Consider the following 25,864-nt stretch of genomic DNA (forward strand, 5'->3'; position numbering starts at 1 on the left):
TGAACCCAGGCATACTCTACCACTGAGCTATACCCCCAGTTCTTTTCACTTTTTGGTTTTGAGACAGGGTCTCACTACATTGCCAAAGCTAGTTTTGAACTTTTGGTCCTCCTGCCTCAGCCTCCCCAGTTGCTGGGATTAACAGATGTGTGCCATTACACCCAGCTCCGTGTTTTCTTATATTGTTCTTAATTCCCTACAACCACAAAAATACATATGATATAGATTTTATTGATTGATTGATTTTTTTGTGGTGCTGGGGATTGAACCCAGGGCCTTGTGCATGCTAGGCAAGCACTCTACCAACTGAGCTATGTCCCCAGCCCATAAAAATGCATTTGATGTGTATGACAGACTTTACTGTGGATCTCAAAATGTGGTCCATTGACCAGCACTTAAACATCACCTGGGAACTTGTTAGAAGGAAAATTCTCACGTTGCACTGGAAACTTATTGAATCAGAAACTTTTGGGGACCATCTCTTTAATATTAATAGTCCTCCAAGTGATTCTGATACTTGATGAATGTAACAGTTCATTGCTTTATGTTTAAGGATAACTTGAAAAAAAATTACGATGTAGGGAAGGCAGAAGACTAAATTAAAACCAAATCACAGCCAGGGATGATGGTGTATACCTGTAAACCTAGTGACTCTGGAGGCTAGGGCAGGACGTTCACAAATTCCAGGCTCAAATTGTAGCTCAGTGCTAAAAAGTGCCCCAGGTTTAAATCTTGGTACTCTCCCACTGAAAAAAAAAAAAAAAAAAACAATGGTAGCGTGTCCCTGGATTCAGTCCCCAGTACAAAAAAAAAAAAAAAAAAAAAAAAAAACCCTGAATTGTAAGAGGCCTGTCTGCAAGCTTATAGGATCGAACAAAGCCTTGCACAATGCTGGGCTGTGCTAAGCCACAACTCCAACCCTTTCATGGGGTGTTGCTTCCCCCTGTGGAGGTGGAAATTGATTTCTCTTTCCTTTTTTTTTTGGTACTGGGGATTGAACACAGGACGGCACAGGGGCACTTTACCCCTCAGCCATATCCCCAGCCCGTTTTTATATTTTATTTAGAGACAGGGTCTTGCTAAATTGCTGAGGCTGGTTTTGAACTTGTGATCCTCCTGCCTCAGTCCCTGAAGTTGCTGGGATTACAGGCATGGGTGCCTGCTCTCTCTCTCTCACTCTCTTTTGATTGTTCTCTTCCTTTCTCCCTCTTTCTCTCTCTCTCTTTCTCCCACTCTCTCTCTCTCTCCCATCAATGCATACATTCCCCACATTCTCTCCACAGAGCAAGCCCATAACCATTTTTTTGAACTTTATGTTTATTATTTTTGTGAAATTTTTCCAGATATTTACTACCTAATATTTTTTACATACTTTGAACTTTGTATATTTTGGACATACCATACTTATTCTTGGCAGTTTGCTTTTTTCTCTTGGCCACTAAGTTTTGAGATTTATCTTTGGTCTTACCATATCTACCTATTCTCTGTTAGTAGACATTAAGTTGCTCCCAACATTCAACTATTATAAATCATGCTGCGTTAATACTCATGTATATGATCCTTTCCACCCATGTACTGGAGTTTCTTTAGGATATTTACCTAGAAACAGAATTGCTGGGTCCTCTGTAATGTGTGGGTAATTTTCCTAGATCTTTCCAAGTTATCCTCCAAAGTGATTATATTGATTTAATCTGCTAGAAAGACAGGGTACAAGGGTTCCTGTTGCTCATTGCCAATATTTGATACTGTTAGACTTTAACATTTTTGTTAATTTTGCCAATTTTTGGATATGAGTGATTTTATTTTTTAGAATTTTTTAATATTTATTTTTTAGTTTTCGGCAGACACAACATCTTTGTTTGTATGTGGTGCTGAGGATTGAACCCAGGCCGCACGCATGCCAGGTGAGCGCGCTACCGCTTGAGCCACATCCCCAGCCCATGAGTGATATTTTATTGCAGTTTTAATCTGCATTTCCTGATGTTTTTAAAGTTCAATTTTTGTTGTTGTTGTTGTTTTGGTACTGGGGAATGAATTTAGGGACCCTTTACCATACAGCTACATCCCCAGCCCTTTGTATTTTTTATTTTGAGACTGGGTCTCGCTAAGTTGCTGAAGCTGGTCTTGAATTTGTGATCCTCCTGCCTCGGTCTCCAGAGTTGAGTCTCTGGTATTACAGGCAAGCATCACTGTGTCTGGCTTAAGTTGAACATTTTTTATTTGTTTATTTTGTCATTAATAGTGTTAGCTTTGCGTCATTATAACAGATTCCTGAGATAACCAACTAATAAATAAAAATGGTTTATTTTGGGTCACAGTTTTACTGATTTCAGTCCATGATTGGTTGGTTCAGTGTTCTGGGCCCCTGGTGGCACATCATGGTGGGAGTGCGTATGGAACAAAACTTCTCACCTCATGGTCAGCAAGCAAAAGAAAGAGGAAGGGGCTGGAGTCTACGTGTCACCTTCAAGGACATGAATCCAAAGTCCTATAGACCTCTCACCAGGCCCTCCCTCTTAGACTTTTCCACCCCCTCCCAATCATTTACCACACAGCTCTTTAGGCGAAATTCAGATCTAAGCTATAGCATTTAGATTTCTCCTGAGATTTCATGTTTATTTCCTTCATCAGTTGTTCTGTTGGGTTATTTTTCTTTTCTGCATTGATCTGGGGAGGGTTTTTTCTTTTTCTCCACTGATCTGGGGAGGTTTTTAAAAATAAAAATTTTAATTTTGAGATTTTCCTTTTTTTGACTAGGGATTGAACCCAGAGAATTTACCACTGGGCTCATTCTCAATCCTTTTTATTTTGAGACAGGATCTTGATAAATTGTTGAGGGTCTTGCTAGGTTGCTGAGGTGGACCTCAAACTTGTGATCCTCCTGCCTTAGCTCCCTGAGTAGAGGGGATGACTGGTGTGCACCACCTTGCCCAGTTTGAAGAGTTTTAAAATATATGCAGAATAGGCATTATAAATATCTTTTTTTTTTAAATCATAGCTTGTATTTTCATATTATGGAATTTTAAAGTACTGCTGTTTTTCATTTTAATATAGTCAAATTTTATCAGGATTTTCCCATCATTTGGTGTTCTTCAAGTCATGATTACAAAACATATCTGCATTAGTAAAGAATGAGATGTGGTAATAAAAAGACCCCAAAATATAGTGGTTTAAAGAACAAAAACATTTAGTTCTTTCACAGTGCTGAGGAGGCTGGGAAATGTGCCCAACTACAACATGCTTATTATGGAAAAATGGGAGAATGACATCAGGGAAAAGGAGCAATCTCTGTCACACCTTCTCTACCCTGAGGGCACACATGGATGTTCTCAATTTTTTTATTCTAAAAGGTTTACTTTTCACATTTAAGCTCCCCCCTTTCCTTTGTTCATTTATTCTTCCTTCCTTCCTCTTTCTTTTTGTTTTTGTGGTGCTGGGGATCCATCTTAGGGCCTCCTACAAGCTAGGCAAGTGCTTTACTACTGTGCTATACCCCAGCCCACATTTAGGTCTTTTTTAGAGTTTTATTTTCATTACAGTGTGAGTTAGGAATCTAATTTTCTTTTGTTTTGAATAACAAGTTGTTCTAGCATATAGTTGTTTTTTTTTTTTTTTTTTAAATTTTATTGCGCTGCTGGGATCAAACCCAGGGCTTCATGCATGCTAGGCAAGTGCTCCACTACTGACCTACACCCTTAGCTCCTAGCATATTTGCTGATTAATCTGTCCCTTTTTTATTGCCTTGTAATATGACCTTTGAATTATAAGTTTCCTTGTGTACATGATTTTAATTCTGGACTTTATGTTCTGTTTGACTATTTGCCTATCCCTATACCTCTTCCTCACTTTTTAATGACTGAAGTCTTATTACTTATTATCTGGAAGGGTAGGTCCCTTGATCTAGGTGGTTTATTTATTATTATTTTTTTTTAATACTGGGGATCAATCCCAGGGCCTGTGCAAGCTAGGCAAGCACTGAGCTACATCCCAATCCCTTTTTGTTATCCTCAAATTTTAAGATGGACTGATTAATGGCCCATCCCTGGCCTTGAATTTGACATCCTCCTGCCCAGGCCTTCCCAGTAGCTGGGATTGCAGCAGTACCCCACCATGCCTGATTCTCTTACTAATAATGAGACTGAGCGATGTTTTCATCTACCTTTTTATACTTCTTTGACTATTTATATTTCTTTTTTGAAGTGTATGTTATTTGTTTTTTATCTAATTTAATTTTAGGAATTCTTTGCAAATTCTGGATACTTTGTTGGTTATGTGTGTTGCAAATCTCCCTCTCTTTTTAATGATTCTGGGGATTAAACCAAAGTCTCAAAGGCTCTATCACTGAGCCTGCAAATACTTTTTTTTTTTTTTTTTTGCGGGGGCTGGGGGGCTACCAGGGATCGAACTCAGGGGCACTTGACCACTCACTGAGCCACATCCCCAGCCCTGTTTTGTATTTTATTAGAGACAGGGTCTCACTGAGTTGCTTAGTGCCTTGCTAAATTGCTGAGGCTGGCTTTGAACTCTCCATCCTCCGCCCTCCACCTTCCGACCCGCTGGGATCACAGGCGTGTGCAACAGCGTTCGGCCCTGCAAATACCTTTTTATTGTGTCTTTTGGAAATGAAGATTCATTTCAATGTAGTCAAATTTATCATTCTTTTTTTAAAAATATTTTTTTAGTTATACATTGACACAGTATCTTTATTTTGTTTATTTATTTTTATGTGGTGCTGAGGATTGAACCCAGGGTCTCTCACATGCGAGGCGAGCACTCTACCACTGAGCCACAACCCCAGCCCCAAATTTATCATTCTTTTAAGGCTAATAATTTTTGTTTTGCATCTTAAGGTATACTTTTTTACTATGGAGTGAAAAAAAAATTTCCAGTACTCTCTTGTTAAAGCTTCATGGTTTTGTATATCATCCTTAGGTGTCTTTATTGTTGTTGTTGTTACTAGAGATTGAACCCAGGGGTACTTAACTACTGAACCACATTCCCAGCCCTTTTTATTTTTTATTTTGAGACAAATTATCCCTAAATTGCTTAGGATCTTGCTAATTGCTGAGGCTGGCTTTGAACTTGTGATCTTCCTGCCTCAGCCTCCTGAATTGCTGTAATTGTAGGCATGAACCACATGCCGGTTCGGCTTTAGGTTTTGAATTGTTTTTTATATGTGATGTCAGAAAGGAGTTAATTTCTTTTTCTCCACTTGGCTATCTAAATGAGCTCATCTTCATTTATCACTGTTTTATCACTGTTTTGAAGTTCTGCCAGAGTCATAAATCAAGTATCTAATCAAGTCTCTGATATACACCAATAATCTATCTAACTCTCCCTGGGGCAATACTACACTTTATAATTACAGTAGCTTTAAAGTCTTGAAATCTAGTACAGTAAGTTCTATATTTTATCTTTTTAGTTTTTAAAATATGACCATTGCCTTTTTATCTTTCTGCAAAAAAAAATACATGACATAGTTAATATGATGTCATATTAGTATAGCATACTATGTCATATGTGTGTGTATATCTATCTATCTATCTATCTATCTATCTATATTTGGTGGGGGAGTATGGAGGATTGAACCTAGGGGCACTTAACCACTGAGCCACATCGTCCCAAACTTTTTTTTTTTTTTTGAGATAGGGTCTTGCTAAGTTGCTTAGGGCCTACCTGAGTTGCTGAGGATGGCTTTGAACTTGATATCCTTCTGTTTCAGCCTCCCATTTCACTGGCATTACAGGTGTGTAATGCCATCATGCCCTGCATCATACATATTTTATATATTCACATAGTTATGTGATTTTCTCCTTTTACTTTATGTAATAAATTAACAATGTAATGAACTATAGACTCTCTTTGCTTTATCTTCTTTTTTGGCACTGGGGATTAAATCACTGAGCTACCTCCCCAGTCCTTAGTTTATTTATTTATTTATTTATTAGTTGTAGATGGACACATACCTTAGACTCTACCCCCACCTCTATTACTTTTTTTTTTAAAGAGAGAGAGAGGAGAGAGAGAGAGAGAATTTTTTAATATTTATTTTTTAGTTTTTGGCGGACACAACATCTTTGTTTGTATGTGGTGCTGAGGATCCAACCCAGGCCACACGCATGCCAGGCGAGCACGCTACCGCTTGAGCCACATCCCCAGCCCCCCACCTCTATTTTTTGAAAAATTATTTGTTTATGTATTTGGTAGGGGATATTGAATCGGGGCAATCTACCACTGAGCTAATCCTTAGCCCCTTTTACTTTCTATTTTGAGACAGGATCTTGCTTAATTGCTGAGATTTGCCTCAAATTTGGAATATTGCCTCAGGTTCCTGAGACAGTGGGATTACAGGTGTGCACCCCCACAGATGGCTTTATTTTTTGAGACAGGGTCTTGCTAATTTCCCAGGCTGGTCTCTGCCGCAGTCTGGCTGGGCACAAAATAACGGAGCCACCACGAGGCACTTGTAGGTTCAAACAGGAACTCCTTTATTGCCCAAACTCCCGTCAACACAGCCCTTCCAGGAACACCACACACCAAACTGGAACTCCCTCCACAGGAACTTCACCAACCAACTGGGAACTCCCCAGGAATCCCAGCAAGAACTCCAAAGTAGCGGGCACCCGAATAGGACAGCAGGGGTCTATATACAATTGAATACACAGCCTGTTTCAATCCAGCATCATCCAGTCACAGCAATTATAGACAGCTTAACTTAATTATCATCTTAATGGCTCACCTCTCAACCATTACTTCTGGCAAAATGCCAGGGGCCATTCCGACTGGCTGTGGCTCTCAGCAGGTCTCTAACTCTCCCTCTTTCTTGCCTCAGCACCCAGAATAGCTGGGGTAACAGGCATGCGTTTACCGTGCTGGGCGCCTTCTCAGGTTTTTAATTTACAAGTCAGAAAACCCATGGCATTACCAACTCTGCTTGTGGCTTTGGGTAACTTCTTAACCACTCTGAGCTTGTTTCCTTATAGGCAGTAACTCAATGTCACAGTCATTGAGGGACCAATCAAGGCAACAGGTGCAAATGCTCTTTGGAAAGTATTATTAAAATTTTATTCAGAACTTTGGAGAGTAGGCATAAGATAGTGAGATAGCATCTGCTTCGGGATACATAAAAATATTTCCTCACAGCCTTCATTTTGTTGACTGATATATACTCTCTGTCTACCTGTCCTATTTGTTTTTCTGAAGGTGTATATGGAGACCACCACCCTCTGAAATCGAAGAAGAATATTTTCCTTAGGTACATGCGGGTGCTTGGAGTTCAGCATTTATTGAACCCCAAGCTACAACAGAAGCTGGAAAAGCCCAGACGAATAAACAGGGGCCCCGTCTTCAGGAAACTTCTAGACCCTCCGCAGACAGCGATTGCCTCCACTAGCAGGACAGCACGCGCAGCAGACGAACAGCAGGGGGCAGTAGAGGCCCAGCTCGGCCCCGTGGAGGACCTGGCTGAAGCTAGGATGGAGGCTCTCGCGTCCATTCGCATCTGCGGCTTGGAAGGCGGCCTTTCTGTCATTCCCCTTTCTTGGGGTCTAGGGAAGAAGAAAAACAAAAACAACCAAAAAAAAAAAAAAAAATCACCGGGCGCGGTACTGCAGGCCTGTAATCCCAGCGACTCGGGGGACAGGAGGGTCTCAAATTATCGAGGACAGTCTCAGCAATTTAGGGAGACCCTGTCTCAAAATTAAAAAAAATAAAATAAAAAGGGCTGAGGATGTATTTCAGCGGCAAAGTATTGACAGGGTTCAATACCCAGTCCCCAAAAAAGAAGGAGGAGAAGAAGAAAGATCCTTTCATACTACTACGGTAGATAAATCCGGAGTGAAGACTTTGGACTCCGGCGGTGGCTTTGCCCCACGGTTTCTCTTAAAGAGCCACTGCGCCCTCCAGCGGAGGAACGGCAGCGGAACCGCGGAGGGGCACTGCAGTCTGGAGCACCTTAACATCCTTCTCCTGAAGGAGCGGGGCGGTCCCGGGTCTCGCCCCCGACGCGACTTCATCCTTGTGCACAGATTGGCTGGGCCCTGTGCGTGAAGACGTTGCGTCGCGGGGCGGGGCGGGCAAGCGGTGTCCGTAGGGCCTCAGCAGCCTGTCTTCAGCCGCTGCCCCTGCTGTCCCTCCGCTTGTGTCTGTCGCCTGCTTTTAGAGGATACAGGCGACAGCCGGGGCTTTCAGGTGGTCGCGCAGCGGCCAAAAGCCTACGCGGAGCCGCCTTGTCAGCCAGGCGGGTTTTCTCGGCCGGGTCCCGGTCGAGGGGAAAATGGCGCCGGCGCCCCTAGGCGTCCGGGAGGAGCAGCTCCCGGGGTGTCGGTCCGGACCCCTTTCCCGGCTTCTCTTCCTCGCCCAGGCAGTCCTCCTGCTGCCCGTCGCCTGGGCAGGCCTCTGCCCCGCACCCTGCTCCTGCCGCATTCCTTTGCTGGACTGCAGTCGCAGAAAGCTGCCCGCGTCGAGCTGGAGGGCGCTGTCGGGCCCGCTGCCCCCCGACATCGCCACCCTGTGAGTAGAGTGGCCAAGCCGAGGGACCGAGAGAAGGCGAGCTCCCCTCCGCCGCGGACTGGAGGGCGTGGTCGCCTACCTGAGTTGTGAAAGAAACTGCTATTCTGTGGTTGTGAACTTGGTTTTGGGTGGTGGGAGTCTAAAAGCGCTGGTATTGAGGGTTTGGGGAGACTTGAATGAATACTGAGGTCGAGATTCTCGGGGCTAGGGAGTCTGTGATTTCCTGGCAAGGGAGGAGGTGGGCTGGGGTGTTTAATGTTAAGTACTCGAGGGTTCTGGGCACTACCAGGGACACGGAATGGCTGGGGAGTGGGCTGAGCGCGGATCCCTCGTGGGCTGCATCATTTGTTGTGTACCTCAGCTTGAGTGGTCTGCCGCAGGCACGTGATTTTATACAGGTTCACCTGAGATAAATGAATTCTCTTCTGTCCCTAGTTCTCATATATTGTTTCCTTTCGTGTTGCAGTTTTGATACTTGACAGGGTTGAAAACTTCATCATGTATCAGGAGATCCAGGATTAACCCAGAATATCTTCATAAGTAGCATTCTTGAGCTGATTTAGGATTCACTATAAAGAAGGGAAAGAGTATATTTTTCCCCAAAATAATGTGATGCTTTGTTTTCATTGCTTTTACTTGTGGTGTACAACTCAGAAATGAGGCTTCTTTGTTTACATATGAGAAACAAGTACAATGGTTGAATGAATAATTCTGGAGTCTCCACTGCTGCATTTTAATTCTGACAGGCCTATATTACACAGTGGCGCTTAGAAAGGTGCATTAGCCTTGAGTCAGCATAGTGGCATTGGGAACAAAAGTTAGGTATTAAATAACTGTAATTATGAGGTTTCTTAACCACCAACATACAGTTATTTCCGTGTCACATACTGAGCAACACAATTATTAATTGACAGACTTCTAATAGTTACTTAAAAAGAAAAAAAAGTCATTAAAAAAATTTTGGCATGCAATTAAAATATGGGGGCTTTTGGATTTTCATTGGAAATAGAATACAAATAGAAGGTCTGTTGCAGAGGTTAAGAAGTATTTATATATTTACAAGTTGATTAGCATAGATAGGAAAGAAACTTAATTCATTTATTGAGAAAATGTATCCAGTGTAAACAGAATTGCAATATAATAGTATGGTTTCTTTCCTTTTTTTTTTTTTTAAGTATCAGTGATTGAGCCCAGAAGTGCTTAACCACTTCCTCAGAACCTTTATTTTTTATTTTGAGACAGGGTCTCTCTAAGTTGCTTAGGGGCTTGCTAAATTGCCTAGGCTGGCTTTGAACTTTTGATCCTCCCGCCGCAGCCTCCCTAGCCACTGGGATTACAGGCATGCACCACCACACCATCAATATGATTTCTTTTGTTTTATTATAGTAACACCTGTAGTTAATTCTGGTTGTATTGATTTAAATTAAGGCACTCATGTGTATGGTAGTCTGATTTAAACCTAGTACAGCATCTTTGTTATGTAGCAAGTACTTTTTTCTAAGAAATTCTTGGAACAGCTACCTGATTATGACAGAATAAATCTAGCGTAAGTATAAAAACAACATACCTTCTTGTAGTTGTAATTGAATAAATGTGGCTTACTTTCTAAGTTTCTACACTGGTAGTTAAACAATAATTAAAAATAATTTTATGTAAGATTATTTTATGTCAGAGTTTTATTTTTGTTTAATCAAGACAAATTGCCTAAAGCCAAGTGGCATTCAGAAATTTTAAATGTCCTATAATGAAATTGACATTTTCAGTTGAAGTGAAATGCTTTGGAGAGCAATTCTGTTACAGAAATATAATTGGATGGAAGTCTTACATTAGCTAAAGCACTCTTAGAATATTAAAAGACATGATTGTGCTATTTTATTTTATTTTTTTTTAGACTGGTGATTGAACCCAAGGGTACTTTACCACTGAGCTACATCCCCAACCCTTTTTCTTTCTTTCTTTTTTTTTTTTTTTAATGTTGAGACAGGGTCTTGCTAAGTTGCTTAGGGCCATGCTAAGTTGCTGAGGCTGATCTTGAACTTGCTACCCTCCTGTCGCATCCTCCTGAGTTGCTGGGATTGCAGGCCTACAGCAACACACCTGGCTGTCTGATTGTGTCATTTAATTAATTAATTAATTATTTTTCCCCAGTTGTATATGGACAAAGTAACTTGACTGGATTCTCTAGGGGGTTGTAGAGCTCTGTAGCACATTGTTCTGATTGCACATATGAACACGCAAACATTGTAGGACCAATAGTCAACTTCTTGTTTTGCCAAATAAGGGTGTTAGAACCCCTCTCTTGTAGTTGTTTGTTGTCATGGTCATTTCACAATAGCGCCAAGAAGTTAACACACATTTACTTAATAGAATTAAAGACCATTCTATTGAATTAGCTTTTTTTTTTTTTTTTTTGTTACTGGGGATTGAACCCAGGGACACTTAACCACTGAGCCACATCCCCAGCCCTTTTTTTTTTTTTTTTTTTTTTAATCTTTAGTTGTAGATGAACACAATGACTTTATTTTATTTATTTTTATGTGGTGCTGAGGATTGAACCCAGTGCCTCACACGTGCTAGGCGAGCACTCTACCACTGAGTCACAACCCCAGCCCCCCCATAGCCCTTTTTGTATTTATTTAGAGACAGGGTTTCACCGAGTTGCTTAGGGCCTTGCTAAGTTTCGGAGGCTTTTTTTTTTTAATTTTTATTGTTGGTTTCGGAGGCTGGTTTTTAACTCAATCCTCCTGCCTCAGCCTCCCCAGCCACTGGGATTACAGGTATGCTGGGATTACAGGTGTGTGCTACCAGGTCTGGCCAAATTTGGCCTTTTGAAAATTTGTAATTTTGTCTTAACTGTTTTTATTTCACTATAGACTGCTGAAAACTTCATCATAAATTAGTGTTTGGGAACCACTGCAATACTAAATCAATCTTATTGAATTATTTATGTATTTAGTTACCTATAGTTTTAAAATCGCTTCTGCTCTTATTATAATGACTGCTTAAAAGTTATTTGCATTTGTTCCTTTAGTTGTGAACAGGTTAGTTCTTTAGCATACATAGGACATTAACTTCCATTGAAGAACTCTGGGTAAGTCTTTCATGTGTGTATATATGTGAGAGAGAGTAAGAGATACTGAGGATTGGACCCAGCGGTGCTCTGCCTCTGAGATACATCCTGAAGCTTTTTATTTTACTTTTGAGATAAGTTCTTGCTAAGTTGCCCATAATGGCTTTGAACTTTGATCCTCCTGCCTCAGCCTTCTGAGTAGCTGGGATTATAGATGTTTGCCACTGTGCCGAGCTCATCCCTAGGTCTTTTAATTTTTTTTTTTTTTTTTTTGAGACAGGGTCTCACTGAGTTATCAAGGTTGGCCTACCACTTACGGTCCTCCTACCTCAGGCTCTTGAATAGCTAGGATTATAGGTGGCACCACTGCACCTAACTATATATTTTACTTTTTAAAGATCTTCTAGCCTAATGAAAAACTGGCATTTAACCAATGGAGAAAAGATCACATCATATTCAGACCTTTTAAAAAGTGCTTTGAGTACATTCTTATGTCATATTTTCTATGCCAAAGTAAATGACACAACTCATTTATTCTGTATTTTTCCAGTCATGAAAGATGTTGGGATGCTCAGTTGATGCAAATAAAAGCAATTTAAATTATTACAACCCATCCAAATGATTAATTTCATGTGTGAGACCAAACCAGAAGAATGCAGTAGTTAAAGTTTTATCTTGTAAACCATTTTTTTTTTTTAAAGGGCGCATTGTGTTGTGTTTTTTACCTCTGCTTTTATTGTTCTTCCCCAGCCTTTCCAAAAAAATGAGACTGTAATTATTTGTAACAATTGCCAGAATAACTAGTGGTGAGTTTAAATTTAAACTGAGCAATAATAGTGAACTGTGGTGAATCTAGATTTATAACTAAATGCTTCTTAATTTGGGGTGTCTCTTACACATTTTGGTTTTATTTATCTGTTTCAAATTTATTATGATGATTTGCTTATATAATAAAAATTTTGGCAGGATGCAGCAGAAAGAGCATACCATAAATGTTGCTTGCTTGAGGAGATATCGGACGTGGTGCCAGGTTAGACTATGGGTATTAAGGAGTGATGGATTACTTTAATAATTAGAAACCCAGCTGATGCTTGGCTTTGTAACTATACCTTCTCCATCAGCGTTGTAAATGATAAGATGATTTGTTTTAATATCCATCCACTTGTAAAAATCTGTATAACTTAATTATAAAATAGTGATACAAAGGTGTGATACTCAGAAAGTGCTCACTAATGATAATGGCTTTCCATTTTCATTTCCATGTCATAGCTTTCTGTCTATTTTTGTGTAAAAGCAACTATATTAGTTCCACTTTTTTTTTTTTCTTTTCCTTTTTGGTATGGAGATTGAACTTGGGGGGGGGCACTCAACCATTGAGCCACATTCCCCAGCCCTATTTTGTGTTTTATTTAGAGACAGGGTCTCATTGAGTTGCTTAGCGCCTCAGCAACAGAGAGGCTGTCTTTAAACTCTAGATTCTCCTGCCTCAGCCTCAAGAGCCACTGGGATTATAGGCCTGCACCACTGCACCTGGCATTCTGCTATTTTTGAACTGTTATTCTAAATGGGAAGGGAAGACAGATACTAAAAACATGGATTGGGGTAATATGCTATGGCTCACTATAGATTTAGTTCTATTAACTTGAAATTTGAGGGCCAGACATTGGGTTTGAAAGTGGAATTTACTACTACATAAATCAGTCTGAAAACTGTCTGGATTGTTTGTATTTTCTACTTTTTTCTGAGATATATATTACAGATAGGAAAATAAGAGATCATGTAGTTATTGAGTTTTTCTTTGTGATAATTTGGTTAATTTATGGCATCATTCTGAAAGCGTTCTGTAGGAAGATTTCTTTTTCCTTTTAATTGTAAGACTGTGATTGAACCCAGGGACTGATGCATGCTAGACAAGCACTCTGCCACTGAGCCACATCCCTACCCCATAGGAAGAATTCTAATCTTAGAAAAGTAACAATTAAAATTTGCCCAGTTCAATGGTGTATTCATGTCTGCCTGTAATCCCAGGGACTGGGGAGGCTGATAACAGGAAAATTGCAAATTTGATGCCAGCCTCAGCAACTTAGCCAGCCTCTCAGCAACTTGGCAAGATGCTGTCTCTAAAATAAAAAAAATAAAAAAAATTATAAAGGGCTGGTATGTAGCTCAGTGGTAGAGTGTTCCTGGGTTTAATCTCTAGTACCACCACCAACAAAAATATCCTATTTTGCTGGCACATTCTGAGAAGGTAGATTAAAAAAAAAATAAAACATGGCCCTTTATTCAGTGTTTATAATACAATACTTTCTTTAAAGTTTTTTAGATTTTTTAATTTTTGGTACTGGGGATTGAACCCAGGGCCTTGTGCATGCAAGCACTTAAAGTTTGTTTTTAAATAAAGTAATACTGGAGCTGGGGCTGTAGCTCAGTGGCAGAGCACTTGCCTAGCATGCGTGTTGGCACTGGGTTCAATCCTCAGTACCACATAAAAATAAACAAACAAAGGCATTGTGTCCATCTACAACTACAAAAAATTAAAAATAAAGTAATACTGTCCAGCCAGGCATGGTGCTGCATACCTGTAATCCCAGCTACTGGGAAGGTTGAGGCAGGAGGATCATGTGTTAGAGCCCAGCCTAGGCAATTTAGGGAGACTCTGACTCAAAAAATAAAAGGAATGGCTAGGTGCACAGTGGTACATGCCTGTAATCCCAGTGGCTTGGGAGGCTGAGGCAGGAAGATTGCAAATTCATCGGCAGCCTCAGCAATTTAACAAGACCCTGTGGTTAAGTTCTTTAAAAAAAAAAAAAAAAACACATGAGCACTTTGTATAAATATTTTTTTTTTAAACTGGCTGCAGAGATTTGTATATGGAATTTTTTAAGTAATTTAACTGATCTTCTATCCTTATTCTGTATGCTAGGCATTTTTACTATAACGTGTCTTGGTATAGATCTGTGTAATTTTGTACATTTGGTGTCCTTTAGGCCTCTTGTATTTGGTTTTCCAATTCATTCTTCATGCTTGGGAAATTTTCTGATATTATTTCATTGAAGAGATTAAGCATTCTTTTGGTTTGAATCTCTGAACCTTCCTCTAACCCAGTAAATCTTAAATTTGGTCTTTTGATGGTATTCCATAATTCTTTTTTTTTTTTTCTCTTTTTTTTTTCCATTTTTTTTTTTTTCCATAATTCTTGAAAGTTCTGTTCCTGGTTTCTTGCCATCTTCACTGTGAGGTCAACTTTATTTTCAAGATTGTATATTTTGTCTTCATTTTCTGAGGTTCTGTCTTCCAAGTGATCTAGTCTGTTGGTGATGGTATCTATTGAGTTTTTTTAATTGGCTTATTGTTTCTTTGATTTCGAGGATTTCTGTTTTGTTTTTTTTTCCTCAGAATCTCTATCTCTTCCTTGAAGTAATCCCTTGCAACCTGTATTTGCTCTCTTATCTCTTTGTTGGTGTGATTTATTTTTGCCTGTATCTGCTCACTTAGGTCATTCTTTAATTCCCAAATCATTTTAGTTATATATATTCTATACTCCTTCTCTGACATTTCACCTACTGCGCTATCTATGGATTCTGTTGTTGTTGTATCTTGGTTTGTTTGGGGCATTTTCCTCCCTTGTGTTTTCATGATGTCTATGTGTCTTCTTCTCTCGTAGTATAGATCTGAGGTATTACAGCTCTTGCCTTATTATCTTATAATGTGCCTACAGGTAATACCTCACTTTTAAGGGAGAGATCGATATTATTTATAGCACTCAATGTACCCAACGTGCAGCCATATATCAGTCAACTTCTATTTTTACATTTACAGTTTTGCCACTATAAACAGAAATAATGGGTTTGGTTATCTTCAACTATATGATCAGTAGATTTTCAGCTATATGATCAATGGTTTACAGTTTCTGATGGTGGAAGCAGGGACTTGGGAGTTGGCTGAGATGTTTATGAGATAGGATTTAAGAATATGCAGGTGTTAGATTAGAAGACTAGTAAGGGGGTAATCATAGGAAGTTGGCTGTTAGTAGGAGAAATAAGAAATAGGCAATCCTATGCAAGACTCCCCTATGCAAGACTCCCTGTTACCTCAGCAACAGGATAACTGTTAGCACCCCTAGTAGAGAAAGCTCTGGTGCAGCCAGACCACAGGGACCTTGGTGACGTCTTACCAGGACCTTATTGTTGTCTCTCTCTCTCTCTCTTTTTTTTTTTTTTAATTTTTTTTTTTTAGTTGTAAAATGGACACCATACCTTTACCTTGTTTGTTTATTTTTATGTGGTGCTGAGGATCTAACGCGGTACCTCTTACATGCGAGGCAAGCGTTCCACTGCTGAACCACAACCCCAGCCCTGTTGTCTCTTGATAGAAGCAGCCATATCCCAGTTTTGTGGCAGTGGCAGTTTCAAGCCTGAATGTTTCCTGGTGTTGGGCTGTGGAGCCGTGCTTTGGTGACTAAGGAACCCCAGTGCGGGGTGGCTCTACCTTAACTGATCTTGATAAGTATAGGTTTCCTTTATGGTTTTGCCAGTACTATAAATTCTTGGTAGACATCTTTTCATAATTATGTGGGTATATATGTAGATTCTTAGTAAGTGGTATCACTGGGTAATTCTGAATCATTAAATCTTGTGGTACAGGTATATACTTGAGTAAGTTGCCCAAATCTTTGGTGGGCTTATTATTGGCATCTTTATGATGAATCCAGAGTCAATACTTGGATTACGACTTTAATAAGTTAATATAGGAGAATAGATGAAATTAATTAAGGTTTTACCTTGGCAAGTAGATTTTACCTACATTTCCAATAGATGAATACTCAGAAAAAAAGATATTGCTGGGTCATGTGACCTGTGTACTAAGCCTTCTATTTATAATCTCTTAACTTTTAGAGAAATCTGATAAAGTTGGTATTAATGTTCTTATTTTTAAAATATATTTATTTATTTTTATGTGGTGTTGGGGATTGAACCCAGGACCTCACCTGTGCTAGGCATGTGCTCTACGGCTGAGCCACAATCCCAGCCCTTGATATTCTTATTTTTCTGTGTAAAAGAAGTTCAAAGATGCTGAAGTTCAGGACTTGCTGAAGGTCCCAGAACTAGGTGTGCAAAGACTGTTCTTAAATGATTATGTAGAGACCCTGGAGACATAGTTCAGTGGTAGAGCGCTTGCCTAATATGTGTGATGTCCTGAGTTCAATCCTTAGTACCTTAGAAAAGAAAGTTTGTGTAGAATTTCTTTTCTTTTTTTTTTTTTCTTTTGGCACTAGGGGTTGAATTCAGGGGCATTTGGCCACTGAGCTGCATCCCCAGCCCTATTTTGTATTTTATTTAGAGACGGGGTCTCTTTGAGTTGCTTAGCACTTCACCATTGCTGAGGCTGGCTTTGAACTCGAGATCCTCCTGCCTCAGCCTCCCGAGCTGCTGGGATTATAGGTGTGTGCCACTGCACCTGGCTAGAATTTCTTATTTTGTTGTTGATGTGTTGGTGAATTCCCCCCGTGAAACAGTATTTTTAATCATTTAATGATTTTTAATAGTTAACCCAAGGGCAGATAATGGAAAAATTAAAACGTGTCCCTTTAATTTAAAAAAAATTCTCAAATATTCTAACGTCTATCTTCATTTTTTTGGATTTATATAAACGTATTATAATGGGCTGGAGGTATAGCTCAGTTGGTAGAGTGCTTGCTTTGCAAACACAAGGCCCAGGGTTCAATCTCCAGTAACAACACACACACACACACAGAGTATTGTAAAATGTATTGCAAATAATACAAATGAAAGATAGGATGTTTAATTCGGAATAGTGTTATGCCTCATGCACTCTTCAAATCTTATTTATCCTGAAGATATTTACCCAGTGTCTCCAGTTATCTCTAGTTGAACCACATAGTGAAAATGCTTCTAGGAAACTCTCACTCAGATCTCATTTACTTCTAATTCAGACATCGCTCACAGGCATTGGGGTTTCCTAGCCTGACGATTAGAAGCAACAAATTAAAAACAAAGATAAAGAGCCACTATACAGAAAGGCTGACAGTTTCAAGAAGTGACAGCTTTTAGTGGAAAGTTGTTATATTAAAAATGGTAAAGGGAAAGCAAACCTATAAAAAGTAGGCAAAATTTTAAGAATTATTAGAATTTCTTGTGTTTAGTTCATCATACCCCATGAATATTTGGATCATCCGTTTTATAAATCACAGCATGGTAGTTGATTATGTAGTAAACCTGAGAATTAGTAGTAGTTTTCTTTTCTTTTCTTTTTTTTTTTTTTTTTTTTTTTTTTTTTTGTGTGTGTGTGTGTGTGTGTGTGTCCTCATTGAATTCAGGGATTTTTTTTTTTTTTTTTTTTTTAATATCAATAAGCCACATCTCTAGCCCTTTTTATTTTTTTATACTACATTAAGGACGCCTCTGGCTCCACATGGTATTAAGAACTTTAATAATTCATCATTTATTGCAGCTGCATCCTTATAGATTAACATGAGTGGGAGCTAAGTTTACAACACTGAGACACATATCCATAAATTGTCAGATTAGTGATGTTAGAAAATAAAGTTTATTGACTTAATTCTTACATACATTTTTTGGATATTTCAAGGAGAAATAGTGAAAGTTATTTGTTTCAGGATTCTCACTTTAAAAACAATAGCTGGACATAGTGGTGTATGCCTGTAATTCCAGTGATTTGGGAGACTGAGGCAGGATTGCAAGTTCCAGGCCAGCCTCAGCAATTTGGTGAGGTTCTAAACAACTTAGTGAGACCCTGTCTCAAAATAGAAATAGAAAGGACTGTGAATGTGGCTCAGTGATAAAGTGCCCCTGGGTTTAATCCCTAGTACCAAAACCAAACCAAAACAAAACCTAACAAAAAACAATAAAAGACAAACAGTCATTAGCATATGCAAACTAAATGGAATTAATGCTTACACTTAGAGAAGAATGCCAGGAATCTCCAATCAAAAAGAAATATACAAATTCTGATCTATGAGTTTTATATCTGATATTTATAGTCTGATATTTGAAGTCTTCAAATTTCAGTTTCTTCACCCTTTTTGAAGTGCTTATTTTAAAAGATAGAAGCTGAGCATGGTGGCCCAAGCCTGTGCCTCTTGCCAAGATGGGAGGATCCCTTGAACCCTTAAACTCATGTCAAGACCAACCTAGGCAAAATGTGGAAACCCAGTCTCAAAAAAGAGGTGATGGGCTGGGTACAATGGCACACACCTCTAATCCCAGCAACTTGGGAAACTGAGGCAGGAGTTTCCTTCCACCTCAGGTTTGAGGCCAGCCTCAGCAATTTAGTGAGACCCTATCTCAAAATAAAAAATAAAAAGGACTGACTGGGGACTTAGCTCTGTGGTAAAGTACCCCTGGTATTTAAAAAAAGGAAATAGGAAAGACATTTATGGGAATAAGATTATGTCTGCTATGCATTACTGAAGTTAAGAAATAATCTTACAGACTTCTTTCATCTTAGTATACTTTTTGTGATGTTTTGGTGTATTGACAATATGATATATATAAATTTATTTTAGTGCCTTAAAGTACTAGTTATGTGGATTAAAAAAACAATGCTTTTATACTCCTGTTAGCACATGTCATATGATTAAATTCCAGAGTGAAATTTAGATATAAAAGTTAATCATTTCCAGTGAAGGGAAATAATGAAATTGATGTTGAATTTGTCTAGTTTTGGGATGATCCTATCTGTGAGAACTATAAATGTTGTTTTCAGAAAGAGAAAAAGACTGTAATATTGACAGTTTTTGTGGCATTCACAGGGCATAGCATATGGTCCAATAAATATTTATTGTAAGAATACCTGGGGCTGGGGATGTAGCTCAGTGGTAGAGTGCTTGCCTGGCATGCATGAGGCCCTGGATTTGATCCTAATAAGCACCAGCAAAAGAAAAAGAATACTTGATGATTAAATAAAGTCAAATAATTCTAGTTAGATATCTGCTATTTTGATAACTTAAGCAACTATACTGGTATATACCGATTGATACAATTATGTTGGAAGTTCACTTTTAGTGTGTTTTTGTTTTAGTTTTAGTTTTTGGTACTGGTGATGAAACTCGGGGCCTTGTACTTGCTAGGTGAGCCCTGTATCTCCGGCCCTAATATTGTTAAATCTCATTCAAGGAAGATTTGTTTCAGAAGAGTGCTGACATATGAGACTATTTCAGAGCATAAAACAACATTATACTGTAGAGAGGCTTGAAAGTATTTTAGGTATCCTCTGGGTTTGGTTGAAAAGCTCATCATTTCTTCAAAGACACAGATTAAACTACTCTGTCCCAAATAGATAACTGGACAGTTTTCACTAATAGTACAAAGTTATTTATATCATATAAATTGGGCTTAATTTTTTATTGCTTTATGTTTTCTTTAAAAATGATTGCCTGGTAAATGATTCTGTCACTGATGAGTGACATTCATGGGAGAATTCTTGGGGGAAAGTATGATCAAAAGTTGTGCTGCCAGGAAGATTGAGATTTTTTAAGGCACTATGGAAATGCACTGTTGTGATTAAAATGAAAGCCCAAATTCTTAAGGGGAAAAGCTGCTAAATACAAGCAGTCATGATATGTAGAATCTAGTAAACACCATGCTAATTAATAACATCCAGATGTTATTATCTCTTCATTTGTTGTACCAGCCAATTTGGGGCAGAATATGGAATATTTACAACAGTTGAATTTCTGCTACAGTTGAAATGCCACAAAACAACAAAACTTTTCACTTGTATGGAATTGTTTGTTGTTTAGTAGCAAGTGTGTGTTGGATAAAGTATCCAAATATAAGATTTATTTATTTTTTGGTGCTGGGAGTTGAACCCAGAGCCTTGAATGTGCTAGTAAACACTTGCTACATCACTGAGCTATACCTGCAATCCTGAATATGACACTTTTATGTGGCATGAATTCATATGTGTGTGTGTATCTTGTGTTTCCTATCACACCACTGTATTCATTAGTATCTTTGAGTTGCTACTTCATGACAGATATCTTGGAGTAAAAGAACTGTTTAGAACTGTTGTGAAAAAGTGATGGTTTAACATAGCCTTAGTTATGTCATGGTGTAAATTAAGCTCTTGAATGAAAGTACCTAGATTTTCCAGATGCTCAGGCATGAATTTAGCTCAGAATAAATTGTTCTGCTGTGTTAGAGACATCGTTCAAACCTGCATGCATCTGCCAACTGCATGTGGTTGTCACAGTGAGACAAATTGATCTGTCATTTTCTCTAGTGTGTCCCTGTTGCTTGCCATATTGTAACCTATAGGACATCTCTTGGGCAGCTTGTGTGCCCTGATTCCACTTCAACAGTCTTGTAAAGATGCCAGGGAACATCAAGTTAAATTTTTAAAAGCCAATTTAAATATTTAAACGTACAACTAACTTCAGTAAAATTTCTCCCATATCTAACAAACTGCTTGCTGGAGGTGAGATGGACTTTTGAATTTATGGTTCCCTATGTATTTGTTGTGACCTTATATTGACAAGTTATTGATCTATCTGTGCCTCCTTTCTGTATTAGGAAAGTGAGGATTGTCAAAGTAATTGTTTTGTAAAGGAGCTTTTGTATGAATTTAGATAATTTTATATGTGTATATGTGTGCATATACATATATATTTAAATAAAGTGCATAGAAGACTGCCTGACACTTAATAAACATTAGCTGCCACTGTCATCATCCTACCATAATTTGAGTAATAATTGGGTAATTATTCTGAAGCTAGAGAGCTCTTTGTAGGAAGATTGCATCTCTCTGAAGGATGTGGTTAACTCCAATTTTAATATAGGAGCTCACCATATTGCCTTGTGAAATCTACCTTTCAATTTATTTACAGCTAATATTATATAACCACTGCAAGGGGATGAAGAAACTCACTAAGTAAAAGAAGCAAGGGACCAATAATGCGTAAATTCTGCCATTTGTAAAAATTTATTGGTACATGTATAAAATATCTGAAAGGCTGAACAAGAAACAGTGTGCAGTATTTTCATTTGTTATTGGGAAGGGGAATTGGTTGGATGGAAATAAGGGTGGGAGACTTTATTGTATTCTCTTTTATACTCCTTGGTTACTGAACCATGTAAATGTATTTCCTAATTACTAAAAGAAGAAAATAAAATTAAAAAGTAATATAGCTGTTTTGAAATTTAGATGAATTCTTATGGATAAACATTTCTTTTTGCCTGTATTCAAATTTAAGAGGACTTTTAAATTTTTTGGTTACATTTTTTTTTTTTTTCTTTCTGTTTGTGGTGCTGGGGATCAAACCTAGTATCTCCTGTATGCTAGGCAGGCTCTCTACCACTGAGTTATATTCCCAGTGCCCATTGGTTTTTTTAAGTCTACTTTCCAAAAAACTAAGAGTGATATTTTGTCGTCTTTCAGGGATTTGAGCCATAATCGGTTATCTGACTGGAACATCAGCTTGGAATCGCAAACTTTACAGGAAGTGTAAGTTTTTTTTTTTTTTTTAATTTAATGTTAAATTCTTTGAGGGGATATAATAAAATTTGAATTTGGGATATCTAATCCAGTGATACTTCCAAAAAATTGAATGAAAAAAAAATTTTTAATTAAAAGAAATTGTTAGAAAACCTAAACTGTTGTATTTGACTTTGTTATTATCACACTCTCTGGGCATTGAGTTGGTGATTTCGAGTTGCAAATTGTATAGAAATATTATTCTACTTCCCTGGGGTCCAAAGCAAGATTTTTCTCCTCTTCAGTGTAAATTTTATCTTTTTTCTTTTTGGCTAAGAGTTTAGCCAGTGAAACTGTGAAGTTTTTTTTTTCTTTTTTGTGTTTATTTTTTAGTTGTAGTTGGACACAATACCTTTATTTTACTTATTTATTTTTATATGGTGCTAAGGATTGACCCTAGGGCCCTGCGTATGCTATGTGAGTGGTGTACCGCTAAGCCACAACCCCAGCCCCTGTTATGTGAAGTTTTATAATATCTCAATATATCATGTGAGATGGAAGCAGCAGGTAGAGGATTTGGGGTATTATTTGAGAATATAGTGGTTGATATCATTTGATTCTCCTTTTTTTTTTTTTTTTTGTGGTGCTGGGGATTGAACCAAGGGCTTTGTGCATGCTAGGTTAGTGCTCTACCACTGAGCTATACCCTAGCCCTTAATTTTCTTCTTAACTGAAGTTTTTCCTTTGATGAAATGTATCATTTTTGGGATTTTTTAAAAAAATATGAGTATTGGTTATTGCATTTTGATATTCCCAGGGGTCAACTATTGAGGTATGTGGGCCTGTTCACCCCTGTGCTAAATACTATGTTATATACTAAGCCAAATACCCTCAGACACCCTTAGTTTTGTTTCTTTTTTGTTTTTTGGTACCAGGGATTAAACCCAGGGGTGCTTAACTGAGTCACATCCCCAGCCCTTTTTATGTTTTATTTTGAGACAAGGTCTCACTAAGTTGCTTAGGACCTTGCTAAATTGATGAGGCTGGTTTTGAACTCATGACCCTCCTGCCTCAGCCTTGAGTCACTGGGATTATAGGTGTGCACCTCCACACGTGGCCTTAGCTTTGTTTTTTGTCTTTAAATTCTTCATACTCTAGTGTCCCATGCCAGAGCAAACTGTGACCCTGAATCATTGCCTGGCCTCTGTGTCTATAGGCTGCTGGCACTGAAGCAGATTGCATTGTGGGGGAAAATGTTTCCTCATAGACAGGGCTAACTTCTTTATGCTCTGGTTTTTTTTTTTTTTTCCCCCCTTGGTTCTAGGGTTTGAACTAGGGTCAATCAACCACTGAGCCACATCCCGGCCCTATTTTGTATTATATTATATTTAGAGCTAGGGTCTCACTGAGTTGTTTAGCGCCTTGCCGTTGCTGAGGCTGGCTTTGAACTCATGGTCCTCCTGTCTCAGCCTCCCGAGCTGCTGGGATTACAAGCTTGTGCCACTTTGCTCGGCCATGAATTGTTTTTCCTGCATTGTTTTCTCCCTTGTCCCAAATATGCTGTTTCTAATTTGTTGTGATATTGAGTAAAGATTTGACAAGTTTGTTAGCTGAAAATATGCATTGAGGAAAGCCAGGAATCACTTTATTGGGAAGTGCATGAGCTTTATGCATGGACTTTATAACTTCATTTGGTTTCTTGTTTACTTCTGATTTCTTTTCTATATTCTATATTGTTGAGGTTGTTCAATGATTGAAAACCAGGTTAATGAAATCTGATTGTATTAAATTTGTTCCTAAAACATTTGAGACAGTCAGTTGAAAGAGCTGCTGGGAATGATGTTACATGTCATGTCGTGTAAAATTAGTCATAGGTTCCATCATTGGTTGGACAAATTAATTTCATCTGTGGTCCTAAGCAATACTCCTTAACTTGAATAGCCTTAAATTTTGACTGTCATAAATGCAAAGAACTTTGCTGGTACTGAAAATGTTTAATGTGCAAAAAATTTTTCCCAGCCTTTCTTACATTGGTACCAATACTAAATCAACACTATGAAAAAAGTCCCTGCCCCTGCCATGTTGGGTATTGAATCCAGGGTCTAGCACATACTGTGCAAGTGGTCTACTTTTGAGCTACCCTAGCCCTGAAAAAAGCATTTCTTATTAAAATCTTTAATTTCTCAACAAATAGATTTTATCTTAGTCTAACTCATTATAAGTTATAGGCTTTTTCAAATTTGGTGTCTTTACTAATTTGTATTAGTAAAGAATTCAAGAGATAGCATTTCCCATGTTAAACTTTGAAATCTCTCTTTCCCCTTGCTTAGGAAAATGAATTACAATGAGCTAACAGAAATCCCATATTTTGGAGAACCAACATCTAATATCACTCTACTTTCATTGTAAGTAATTAAAATTTTAAATCTTTTACTTAAATTATGAATAGTACATAGCTTTTTGGGGGTGGATCATTGGCAGTAACTTCAATGTAATTTTTGTTTTGTAGAGTTCATAATTTAATCCCAGAAATAAATGCAGAGGCTCTCCAGTTTTACCCTGCTCTTGAGAGTTTAGACCTCAGTTCCAATATAATATCAGAAATCAAGGCATCTTCATTTCCTCGAATGCAACTTAAATACCTGTAAGTAAAATAGAGCTTAAATCAGATTTGTAAATCATTTAAGAAAAATTTTTATTTTTTAGTTGTAGTTGGACACAATACCTTTTTTAAATTTATTTATTTTTATGTGGTGCTGAGGATTGAACCCAGGGCCTTGTACGTGAGTGCTCTACTGCTGAGCCACAACCCCAGTCCCTTAGATTGCATTTTAACTGTTTATTGGTATCTATCTTCCTTAAATGTCTGTTATTCATTGTAATTTTCTATTTTAATTTTGTGACAGGGTCTCACTAAGGGGCTGAGGCTATCCTTTGAACTTGTAATCTTCCTGCCTCAGACTCTGGAGTCACTAGGATTACAGGGACGTGCTACTGGCTTATTATTTTGGTATATGTGAAACAAAGCTCACGTTGGGTGTTTGGGGTTGTTGGTGTTGTCACCCCCCCACCCCCACCCCAGACGAAGAGACACTGTGGTCAGAAAATATTGGTAGGCATCCAGGGTAATTTTTGAGATATATACTTCTTGAATTTTTTTTTTAAGTCAATAGTTTTGTAAAAGGTAAATAGAAAGTAGTTTGTTTAACAGCTTACCCTATATAATGATGATTTTATCTATATCATTGATTTCATTTACAAAGCACATTCACACACACTACTTCATGCCAACCTAAATGAAGTAGGAGTGATGTGTATGTGTGTGTTTGTGTGTATGTATGTATTGCTGGTGTTGTAACCCAGGGTCTTGCACATGCTAGGCAGGTGCTCTGCCACTGAACTACACCCCAACCCTGTCATAATAATTTTATAGATAAAGAATAAAGCATTTAATTGATTTGTAAAGTTTGTATATAATTAAATGATACAGCTGGACTCAATCGTAGTCTTTGGTCAGCTTTCCAGTGGTAGAATTTTTATTTAAGTTAATTTTTTTCTTTTGCTGTTGTCTTGCTCATTTTAGGAATTTGAGTAATAATAGGATAACTACTTTGGAGGCTGGTTGCTTTGATAATTTATCCAGTTCCTTATTAGTGGTAAAGTTGAACCGGAACCGACTTAGTATGATTCCACCTAAGATCTTCAAGCTACCTCACCTTCAATTCCTGTGAGTAACTAAGTGGATCGATTGTTAGAAGATAATTTTTCCTTAGTGTTTTTTCTTTTTTGACTATTGTTAGAGCAATTCAGCAAACCAATTTTCTAACT

The 25,864-nt window shown here is 38.2% G+C and overlaps 1 protein-coding gene and 1 non-coding gene across 4 annotated transcripts in view; both read left to right on the plus strand.

The window, feature by feature from the left end:
* Positions 1-25,864, plus strand: part of Lrig2 (leucine rich repeats and immunoglobulin like domains 2) — a 159,581-nt gene that overhangs the window by 96,610 nt on the left and 37,107 nt on the right. For 2 of the 3 annotated variants that reach the window (XM_071618208.1, XM_071618210.1), the window contains exons 1-5: positions 8,053-8,511; positions 22,001-22,066; positions 24,367-24,441; positions 24,546-24,680; positions 25,620-25,763. In XM_071618208.1, the coding sequence (XP_071474309.1) occupies positions 8,276-8,511; positions 22,001-22,066; positions 24,367-24,441; positions 24,546-24,680; positions 25,620-25,763 (656 nt within the window). In that variant the 5' untranslated portion in view covers positions 8,053-8,275. Of the gene's footprint in view, positions 1-8,052; positions 8,512-22,000; positions 22,067-24,366; positions 24,442-24,545; positions 24,681-25,619; positions 25,764-25,864 lie in introns of those variants that run through there. The other variant, XM_071618209.1, reaches the window with a different exon arrangement.
* Positions 23,148-23,282, plus strand: LOC114096779 (small nucleolar RNA SNORA42/SNORA80 family). Its single transcript, XR_003583489.1, has one exon. It is a non-coding gene; the product is annotated as a small nucleolar RNA SNORA42/SNORA80 family (small nucleolar RNA).

The sequence above is a fragment of the Marmota flaviventris genome, chromosome 10, assembly GCF_047511675.1.
Source record: "Marmota flaviventris isolate mMarFla1 chromosome 10, mMarFla1.hap1, whole genome shotgun sequence".
In the NCBI taxonomy this organism is placed as follows: Eukaryota; Metazoa; Chordata; class Mammalia; order Rodentia; family Sciuridae; genus Marmota; species Marmota flaviventris.